General features: G+C 48.3%; 1 protein-coding gene across 1 annotated transcript in view; it reads left to right on the top strand.

Moving 5' to 3' along the window:
* The first annotated feature begins 1,972 nt into the window (after positions 1 to 1,972).
* Positions 1,973 to 11,347, top strand: part of LOC8031076 (lethal(3)malignant brain tumor-like protein 1) — a 47,759-nt gene continuing 38,384 nt past the window's right edge. The window contains 4 exon segments of the mRNA XM_042286947.1: positions 1,973 to 1,988; positions 3,364 to 3,660; positions 5,869 to 5,975; positions 8,866 to 9,639. Of these exon segments, the coding sequence (XP_042142881.1) occupies positions 1,973 to 1,988; positions 3,364 to 3,660; positions 5,869 to 5,975; positions 8,866 to 9,639 (1,194 nt within the window).

Genomic DNA, 11,347 nt, shown 5'->3' with positions numbered 1-11,347 from the left:
CTCGGCTTGCCGAAGGAGAGAACCATTTCAATAATACCGTAAAACCTCGCTCGGAATTGTCGTAACGTTTTTCTTTATGTCCGCGCTTCTGTTTCTGCGGCAAACTTCGTAGTTTGCAATCGCTCATTTTAACCCGTTTTTTTTTTTTTTTTTTTCCTCTCTGCCTTTCGACAACTCGCCAGGAATATTTTCTCTTTGACTTTGAAAAGTAGAAATGAACAGTGGGTCCCGTACGACGAGTTCGACACACGCAAGGTTGTTGAGCCGATGTTTTCAGGGACACTTGTCGCAGTGTCGGCTTTTAGTTTTGGTCCTGCGAAACTTTTCCCTTGGCTCTCTAGGGTAGGGGAAAGCGCGAAGGAGAGGGCAAGGGGAGAGGGAAAGTCGAAAAAAAATCTTGGTTCGCTGAAAATTTAACGCAACATACTTGAGATCCAATTTCAGTGCTCGTAGGCTTCTTTGTTTTAAACCGGGAGCGTTGTGTTTCGCTGGCAGTTCTCTGCGCGACAGTTTGCGCCGCACGAAGAATCGACCAGCAGTTATCGCGCATATTTGGAGACCATTCCCCAGGCGAGAACACAAATCTCTCCAAAACGCAAGTGTTGAAACAAAACTCTGGCGCACCTTGTTTTTCCTCAACTTAAAAACCAATGACAGAGCACAACTTACGGTGGGATGTTTCCTGTAACGGCCAAAATCCCGTAGAGCGACGATCTTGAAAACCTATCGTCGAGTCAATCTCGTCGAGCGCAACTTGTGCCCGATGCACACGCGGCCTTTTGAGCCACCTACGGCATTTGCGTCCACTATATTTTTCGCTGTCGTTTACGTGCTACGCTTAAAACATCAAAAGTATTATTGTTTCGTCGTTGCTTCACCCCGCGAGCTCAAAAGCCTTCCCTATCCAAATACCTCTACACATATACTATCACGTTAAAATACCAGATTTAATTCGATCATTTCTCTTATTAATTATAGTATTCGCTTAGCTGTGCTTCGGCATTTTCGCAGGAACCCTGGGAACAGGGTTCTGCGATTTAGCGTATTTGACACTTATTGTATTGTCCTAGTTTCGAAATCTGAGCATATATTCTTTTGGAAGCTAAACATGCACCTGGATTGGCACCTAAACATTTATTTGGCAGCATGTGCATGCAGTGTGCATCACTCTCACTTGGTGCACTTCAGTTCCACTGGATATTGAGTGCTTTATCCATGTGTTCCGTATTCTTTAGAGCAACATATTTAAGTGAACATTATATGTATTATTTGTATGTCACTGTTCTTACTGTGGAACCATACTTATGTCCTGGTTTGTGCCATGAAAACAAAAAGTACTGGAATGCTAACAGTCATATTTCAACAGATGCTTCAGAAGGTCCGGAATGTGATCACGGCTGCTGCTGACTCTTCCGTGCTTGAAAACAAGAGGTCCTAATTGGGTGGGTATATGGACTCTCACAAAAAGATTAAAACAGAAAGAGGACAAGACACAGACGGGCACCTTGTTTCATGTGTCTTTTTCTATTTTATTCTTTTCGCTAAATGTATACTTATACTAACATGTTCATTACGAATACACACGTAAAAACTTCTGTGGAGGCACCTTCTAAACAAACAACAGATATATCTTTTATAGACCCGGCTTTTCGAATATCATGTTTCCTTACAATCAATCTAAAAATACTGCAAAGTGTCGTCCGCAAAAAAACATCAACAAGCTGACAAGTCTATAACCGATATAATAGTCACTTCCAGGAGACTATATTGATAGACTTGCCATTTTTATGGTGTCTTTCGTGCGCGCTACTTTGCAGCAATTGTAGATCTAAGAGGGCGTCACTTTTTAAGGGGTCTATAGCTAAAAAGAGTATACCAGAACGCTTATAGACCAACGCGCATGACGTCAGAGCCATGCGTCTGTGTATACAAACTGGCTGCGAGTTTGTGAGCGCTCGTTTGCCTCACAAAAATGAGCACCAGAGAAGGTTAAACCTTCATAAGATGGAAAGCTTTAATTAAACGCAGCCCGACCCCAAAATTGAAAGTGGAAATGACGTCTAAGGGAGGGACCACAGAGCCAAGGAGCACCCAGTTTTGAAGGTCTCTAGAGCACTTGGCTGAGGGGAGGGAGGAAAATGCAGAGGGAAGACAATTCTGTAAACAGTGTGGATGGTCTGTCTTTCTTTCTGGCAAAAAACAAATGTGGTTGCAATGACTGTGCTGTCTAGTTAAAGAAAACGTGCTCAGCAACAACTGCATTAATCTTCGTTAGCTAACATGAAATCTGCACAGAACTTTATGCCTGCCAAGCCTTGGATAAGAATGTGTTAGAGTGCTTACAATATTGCTGATATTTGTAGTATATTCGTAATAAAAATACCTTTTTTGTGATGTTTACACATATGTGGTATTAGGGAAGCAACTAATTAGTACACAACTTCAGTGCGCCGCAAAAAAACCTAATGCCGTGGGTGTGCATAAGTGTGTTGTTGAACTGTATGTTTTGTTCAGAAGTTGTTTGTTTACTGTTATTTATATAAGTAAGTGTAAAGTAGCTAATTTCCGTGTGATGGTGTGTCTTTAACAAGAAAAACTTTTTTTCACCTGTGGCTTTGTACACAATGAAAAGCGCTCTGGGTTTCTATACCCGAAATACGAAAAATTGCATGACTGCATGAAGAAACCAAGCAAGGCTGACGCAGTAGAAGTAGTGGTTGACGGCAGTACTGCAGGCAGATGTCATTGCTATTGAGGTAACAGAACAAAGATGTGCAGGGTGATTTGTTTAAACGAAACAGGGGTGCACAAATACACTGAATCTGCCCAGCTGAAAATTCCAATAAGGTTGAGTTGGAATTCTAACTGGTTTTAATTGGAACCAATTGGTTTTAGTGGGTTCCAATTGGAAGCACTCTAGCCAATGGGTCTCACCAATTGGAAAAAATTTTCCAGTTGGAATTTTAATGGGTTCCAATTGGTCCCTATGGGTGACCAATTGGTTGTCCCAAAACCTAGCTGGTACCAATTGGAAATACCAATTGGAATCTAATGGGAATTTTCAACTGGGTGGAGTTGCTATACGTGTCCTACAAATCGTTGATGTAATTGCCGCACCACTTGTGCCAAACTCGGTGTAGCCAGCCTTAAATTTCTTTTATCTTTTTTAATAAAAACCAGCACGCGCTAGAAAATGTTGGTTTCTGTTCCTCATTCTATAGGTGACGTAGGCTAATTCCCGCAATTAATCGGTTAAAGTCGGAAAATCATTCCATCACCCCCTTTAAGAAACTCCGTACAGAACACGCTACGACATTCGTTCGTTGGGAGAGGGTATTTAAAAGCCGTCCACTCTTCCCGCAGTCGCCCCCGAGAGCGTTGGCCGAGAGAAGGACCGGATGGTGCAGACGGGTACCCCTGTCTCGTCGGGCCAGACACAGCCCGCGGAGGGGGCGATGTCCGCACCCGTCGAGGGCCCTCCCCACCAGCCCCACCAGGGGGAGGCCCCCCTCCCCGGCGTCCCCCAGGGCCCCCTGGCGGGACCCCTGGCAGGCCCCAGTGGCACCGCCCTCATCAACCTGGCCTTCGCCAACGCAGACCTGGTGCAGAGGGCGCTGCCTCTGTCCAGCCAAGTGCCGCCGCAGATGACCACCATCACACGTGAGGACGTTTCGCAGTCGGCGTATCTGGACTCCCTTTGGACGAATGTCTCGCTACGGTGTTCGGAACGCGTCTCCGTTCGGGTCATTTGGCGTCTTGTCCCGCCCAAACATCAAAAGGGGTCTCCAAGTGGCAACAAATAATGTCAGTAATGTCAGCCGAACGCTGTCGGGTGTTGCAATCCTGGCGGTTGGCGCTGGATGTCCCGGCAAAAAGTAGGAGGGAGCGCAAGTGTCGCCGTCGTCGCAGCATTCAAACTCCCGACTGCCAAAGCTTCCAGGGACTGTCAAGCTGTAGAGTGATTTGCGGCAGAATGGGCGTCTAACACTTCCACCACCGCTCCAGGATTGCGGCTGCAGCGACAGTGTGACGCTTCCATGATTCCATCAAGCGGAAATCGGGGTCCACTTTTAAAGGTGCACTAAAGTGCTTTTTGAGATGCTCGTTTTAATGTCGTAACTCAATCTATTAGCTCTAAGCATCCTAAAAATCCCGAAATAACATTCGTGCACGGCCGATTTACATTTTAGGAGACTGATCAAAGATTGCAACACTTAGTCGCAGAAGGACAGCAGGCACTATCGAACCCCGCTGAATGTGGTCGAACGACGAAAGGTGCTTGTCAATGTTTCGCGAGCAATGAGCTCTTTCGTGGGCGAGTGGAACTGGTCTGCCACTCGTTTATGCGGGAACCCATTGAACACTCTCCCCCTTTTAAAATTTTCTTATTTTTTGCCAAGCGATTCGGTATGGTGTCAGAAGACGACGCAATCAATATCTTTTTGCTATAGAGTGTCATATATATTTTATAAGGGCAAAAACTGCAACTGTTCGAAACCATAACGTGTGCACTGAGGCTCGAAGAAAAGAGTTGCCAGCAGTCACGTGGCTATCGCTCCCTACTCAGTTTGTAGAAAAGAGAGTGAGCGCCCCTGAAATTGGCCAATTCTCGCCTGGTGGTTTCTGAGCGCAAAGAATATGAATTTCGAGCCACAAATCGTGTTCTGGATGGGTGGTCTCCTGTCGGTCATGTTCAAATAAAAACCCCAGCGACCAGTAATACCCTGTCAGTGTCCCTTTAAGAATGTCTTAAATGTCTTAAATGCACCAGTCGGAGACTCGTTGCAGGCATCATAGTCTCGCTACATTTTGCAGACTAGAAACGTGGCTCTTGCCCTGCACACTTTCAATGCAGAGTGTCCGATACGACTGGCTCCTAGCAGTTTTCTAAAATGCACTTTTCTTTACGTGAGAGCGTCGCAATGTTTTTTGTGTCAGCTTTCGGCTGGAACTCGCATCCTCGCTGATTGAATGCTAGCCAAACGCCGGCCCCGACCTCGCTGATTGAATGCTAGCCAAACACCGACCCCGCCCTCGTGCCCAGTTAGCACCTGCTCTGGCCTCTGGTAGGGGACGTTCGAAGTCCGGCACTGCAGCCATCAAGGGGGACGTGCTCGCATCTACGATGAGAGTGTGCGTAGGAAGGGAATGGGCACTCGCTGCAGAAGAAACGGGGAGGCGCGAAATAGCGGGGTCAAAGCTGAGGCGTACGACAGCGAGAAACGTGAACTTCGGGTTCGACTCCCGCCGCAAACTATCATAATAAGGGCTGTGGTAAGACAGGATGCATCCTGTCTTACCACAGCCCTTACCATGGTAGTTTGCCTCCGACCTTGTCGGGCGCTTGACGGTGATGTGCCAGTGGACCACCCCAAATGGCACTTTGTCGTTTGGGTACCATATAGGGATAGGCACCTCCCGAAGTACTACGCAAATGTAGATACTCCCGTGCAGGGGTCGTTCCAATTTTCTGAGCTACTCTTCTCTGTGAGGCCCGCAGGCTGTGATGTGCAAAACGTGCAAAGCAGGCGTTGGTGCAACGCCGGAACTTATGGCATTTCGTTGTTGTAGCAGTTGGGGGTGAGAGGGGGTTGAAAATTGCCTACGATGGCCTGTGCAATGGCTATCAAAGAACGGAAGCCTAAAAAACGAAAGTGACATTTGTAATTGTTGGTTGTTTATGAAGCTTGTTCCTGACACTCGTCCACGACGCTCGTCTCCGACCCTCGTCCATGATGCTCGTTCGTGAAAATTTTCTCGCAGAAAACGGGTCGTAATCTACATTCCGCCTTAAAACAGAAGGAACACAGCCTCTTGTGCATTGTGGCAGAGTATGTTTTCTCCTGACTGCCGATGTGTCGCCTGCAGTGACTCGGGACATGAGGACGGAGGGGCAGCTGAACCCGGCCGTGCAGAAGCCCATCATCGTCACGGTCTCCGGTCTGCCGGGCATGGTGCCGGTGTCCAAGGCACAGGTATGTGTTTGGTGCTACTCGCTGCCGACCAGGACCATGGGAAAAGCCTGGAGGTGTCGGGCAGCCTTAGCTTGGTGTCTGGAACGCGTCTCCGACTGGTCTGTTTGGCACCCTCTGTCGTACCTGTTAAAATAAATTTTGCTGCTTTAACTTGAATAGAAGCGAGCACCTAGATCATCTTTCTTTTTGCCCAATTGTCAGCACAAGATGGACCAGTAAATTGACTACATAATCTGTCATTAATATGTACGTACACCTTTGGGCACTCTTTGCAACAACTTCCACAAATTCCTACAAACTATGGGAAGCTCACTAAGGACTACCAAGAGGCTCAAATATTGAACAATATCAGAATCTTTCCTGATTTTAGCAAATCTTGTTCTAAATTTAAAAAAGACCTAAAGGCGTTTATGATGGCAATGACGTTTATTTTTAGCCACCTTTACAATTGTAAATTTGTTTGCTTGCCTTAAAAAATTTTTTTTATTTTATGATTTGTATAAAGACTAAATATGGTGTCTCTTTTGTTTCATGTACAACTACCATAAAGTTCCGAGAGAACGCCCACCCCCAAGAATTCGCCCATCCCGTTTTTTCAGGCTAAATATCTGTAACATAAAAATTCCGAAACATAGCCCACCCCCCGATTCCTGTCAGACGTCACGCGATGTCCGACGGGAATCGCGTCTGCCGCACGATCTGCTGTACTGGTACGTCTGACAAGCGAGTTCATAGCAAGTTTCCCGTTTTTGTCCGTGATCTGCACATGCAATATCAGCTCCCGTAACACGCGAGTTGTTGCCGCGTGTATAATGCATTATGAAATGCAAATCTGCTGCATCTGCGATCCACGATATTTGTTCCCGTGAGATGAGAGTTTGTAGTGAATTACCACGTTTTAATGCGAAAACATTAACTGTCATGGGGCGAGCCGATGTCCTCAACTTTGAAACTGCACCAAACGGCACCCTAAATCCTTTCTCCAAGTGGAGCCAGCTCCCAGCTGATCCCAATGGAGCGGAGTAAAGCTGATTGATTTTCGCCTTCGGTCTTATTGGCTGGCGCACGTCGACGAGGCTCCCATTAGCCGCTGCGCGTCAGTTTGAACGACGGCCACCCCATGGCGCTGTGTGTCTGTCAGCGCGCCACTAACACGAAACGTTCAAGGTCAGAGCGGTGAGGAGAGGCGCCTTCTTCTTGTCGGCAGAGCGCGCCGCTCTGCCGTTGACGTAAATACACTGTAGCAAGGGAGCGGAAGAATGACGTACATGGTTTCGCATTCACAACTCATAACAAATGCTCAGGTGTACCTCGAGCCTTTTTGTCCGCAACCTGCATGCGCGATATCGATTCCCGTAACATGCGAGTTGGTCTCGCGTGTATATTGCATCGTGAAATGCGATTCTGCTGCATCAGAGATCGGCGGTATTTGTTCCCGTGGTATATGAATTTGTAGCGGATTCCCGCGTTTTTGTTGGCGATTTGCACACGCGGCATCGGTTCCCGTGACAGGCAACTTTGTGGTGCGTTGCCGCGTGTTTATTGCACCATAAAACTTGAATCTGCTGCATCCGCGATTTGTGGTATTCATTCCCGTGAGATATGAGTTCTCAGCGGGTCTTTCGCATGGTAAAACGCGAATCTGCTGCGTCCGCAAGCTGCGGTATCCTTTCCCGTGACACAGGAGTTCGTAGTTAATTCCCGCGTGTTTATCGCATCATGAAACACGAATTTGCAGTGTCCACGATCTGGAGTATCAGTTCCTGCGTCATGTGGTTTCTAGCAGTGTTTATCAATCCGCTGCAAACCGGTGTTTATCAATAATTTTTGAAAAGTTTTGCTGTGGCCTCCCGAAAGATAGCCAACCCCATGTTTTTCCCCATTTATCTCTTCATTTGGGGTGGGCATTCTTTCGGAACGTTATGGTATGTGTGTGTAGTAGATCTGAATGTTTTGCTTGTTTGTGTACTGGATGTATGACCTGCAAAGGGGTCACAGACCTTTGTCAGGCATTTGTGCTTTTAATGTCTGTTCTCCTTTTGGTTGCTTCGGAAAAAATAAGCTTCAATTCAATCTTTAACATAAATAAGAAGTAACAGGGGCCCTAACACAGATCCTTGCAGGACACTTGAGCTAACCAGTGCCCCCATAAAAGAAGCATTTAAAAAAAAAACTAACTTGTTTTTGAAGTAATCAATGACCTAGTTGAGTAAAGTTAATTTAAATGTTTAACTCTCAGCTTCAAAGGTAACTTAGAGTGCAAAAATATATTGATCCTGGTGGTCAGTCTTAGAAGTTCTGCCAAAGAGGACAAGCGAATGTGAGTGTCGCTGTTGTTGCTGCGTCCCAACTTGTGGCTAGTGAAGCTTCCATGAACTGTGGAGCCAGAGAGTGACCTACAGAAGAGCAGGCATTTGCTCTTTGCACTGCTGCTGCTGTGCTGCCTCCAGGATTAGGGCAGGCAACAGCTTGACACTATACTCCGTTCTACGATAACTTGGCGAACTGTGGAGGCTAGGGCCCCGCGAGCCAATAAGAGCACCGGAGCGAGGCACGGGACCCCATGTTACGTGAGCATTTGTGTCACCACGCCAGATGTGAGGCATGAGCCCCGGAGGAACCGGCTGTCATCTGCTAGCCAAGAGTCGTCTGCTCTGGAACCAACCACCTTCGGACAAACGTCCACCCCGGCAACATATCCGTCCGCTAGAATAGCAAGCGCTTCGGGAACAGTTCAGGACACAACCATACGCTCAATTTAGCCACGAATCTTTGATGGGTGCTAATCCCAGGGCACAGTGCAATGTTTTGAGTGCAAACGGTCGGTTACACGGCTGCGATTGTGTATTATATATAGGAGTTGGGGAATAAAAGTTGCCGCTTTCCCTAGGGCTGCACGGGGGTGGACAACTGTGTGCAGCTGACCCCCATCTCCATTGGGGGCCCTGGGGGTGTCGTGTCCCTGGCCACGTCCCAGACGGGCCTTACCCCGAACAAGATGATCGGGTGCACGGTGTCTGCGGGCGGCACGCTGACGCCGGTCACCACGACCACCATGTTGATGGGCAAGCCCATCACGGTGATCCCGGCCTCCCAGGCCACCTTCGGCACCCTCTTCGCCCCCGTCACCACCCTGGCCGGCAACCAATCCTTTGGCACGGCCGTGCTCACCACGCAGCCACCGCCGCCGCCCATGTCCTCGGTGGCCACGGCTCTCCTGCCCAACAACGTGGTCACGGTCCCCACCGCAAGCATTTCTATGGGGACAGTCTCCCCAGCGGTGTCGACCGTTCCCGTGACCACGGTTGCCATGACAACATTTTCTACGGCGCCGGTTTCTATGACGACGTTTCCCGCGACGACCGTTTCGTCGGCGACAGTCCCCACAGCGAGGGGTGCCGTGCCTGCAGCGTCGATGGTGGTTGCGTCTACGGTGCCGACGTCTACGGTGCCGGCCCCGCTGGCCACGGTGTCGTCGGTGCCCACGCCCATTCCCGTGGTGCTGCCGACCTCGGTGGTGACCGTGCAGAATGCAGTTCCGCAGACGATGACAAGCGGCACGACGGGCGGGTCCGACGCGGACCCGACGCAGCCCGATTTCGACCCGATCCAGGCGATGGAGTGGAAGGACGGCATCGCCAGTCTTCCGGGCAGCAACATCAGGGTGAGCCGGGCGCTTTTGGGGGCTCGCATTAACTTACTGTGGGTGAGACTCTGTCCACAACATAACACCGCTGTGCTCGGTTCACAGTGCACCAATGCGTGCTTGGTCACTAGGCGGAGCCTGTTTTAGTGAGCACCAGTCTTGGAGGCAGATATGTTCTCCCTTTCTGCGACATCAAAAAAAAAAAAGGGTGTGTTTGTATCATAAAGTTAATATAATAATCGAGAGGGAAAGGTCCCATCCATTCACGTCACTTCGGAACGGTGGGTCACAGAAGTCGGAGGTCCTAGTTGGTGGTCTTGATAGGCTCATATTGCTGACAACACCTTAATATATACAAAAAAGCAACAAAACATCACCTGTAAGGTTTGTACCAAGTTCTTTTCTAGCTTACTTTGCCTGAGAATATCGGAATTGCACATTGTTAAAAATAAATACGGTTGACAAGTGCTTGAGCAACTTCAACACATTGGTGCAAAACAAACACACAACTAACCTTTTGCCTGTTTTTTGTCTCCTCTCTTCTGTCACATTCTTTTTTTTTTTCTTTCTCTCGGGACATTCGATGTTGGCACTCAGGATTTGCCACGTTCTGCTCCCTTCTTTACCTCCCTGGTTCGTGTGGAGTGACATCTCTTTGCTCTGGGAATTCGGGGGCTGACTCTTCTGACGGCTCTTGCATCGAGTTTAGGTACTTTCTTCGGTCCATATGGGAGGGACGTACCTCGGGTTGTGCCATTGACGTTATGGGCCGACGTACAAGCTCGGCCAACCCTGTCAGCAACCAAATGTTACGCAGGTGAAAAAGTGACCAGTGCAGTGATTATCTTAAGATTTGATTGCAAAACCGAAATAATCTAACCCTTTGACGGTCATTGATGTACATGTACAGCAGGAACTCACCCAACTTACAACACTTCAGCAATTACAGATTGGAAAATTCTTGCCCAAACACGAAACTGCAAGCATTCTAGGAGCTGCTGCTATCTGTTATGTCAAGCGGTCGCGACGCCAACTGCCGCCACCGAACGAGCAGACGACGCCGAGAGCCGGCGTATTTAGCAGACAAGGAACTGCAGTTCCTTGTTGTTACCGTGCCAGTCGCCGCCCGCAGAACGCGCTCCGCTTTTGAGTCGAAAAGATTGTCTGCTAAAGACGCTGGCTCTCAGTGCCGTATGCTCGTTCGTTGGCAACGTTGGTTGCACCATCTCTTGTGTCCCGTACGAAACGGCGCCGTGTTGTTTGAAGACTGGTGGCGTCGCCGTGTTTCCATAGGAGCTTAGCCTTTTTCTTTCTTAACTTTTTCCTCAGGTAAGTTCGCTCTTTGCAAATTTTACAAAAAAAAATGCACCATCTGTGGGCAATGCCGCACAAAGTCGTAGCGCGATAGGTTAGGAAACCGAATTTTCCGGTTGATTTAGGGGGCCTGCCGTCTCTTTGAATCACCCGGTAGTATTCCGTTGGAGAAAAACCCAACCACTGGGGCACATTTTTTTATGAAAAAAATCCCGACCGCAAAGGGGTTAATTGTTGATGAGCAATTAGAAAGGAGGAAACTCTCCTTATATTCCTTCTTTCTATTTGAGGGAGAGGGAGACCCTCCTTTGTGCAGGGAGTAGCTTGAAGACCCACTCCTGTATGAAGAGGAGGGAAGAGAGGGAAGGGAGAGCAGGAGACTTGGAACCGGTTTTCTGTCCGGGAGAAGACG

The sequence above is a fragment of the Ixodes scapularis genome, unplaced genomic scaffold (genome assembly GCF_016920785.2).
Source record: "Ixodes scapularis isolate PalLabHiFi unplaced genomic scaffold, ASM1692078v2 PGA_scaffold8__174_contigs__length_109621045, whole genome shotgun sequence".
Taxonomy (NCBI): Eukaryota; Metazoa; Arthropoda; class Arachnida; order Ixodida; family Ixodidae; genus Ixodes; species Ixodes scapularis.
Note: the sequence above shows the minus strand (reverse complement) of the source record. Positions and strands in the feature narration are given on the sequence as shown.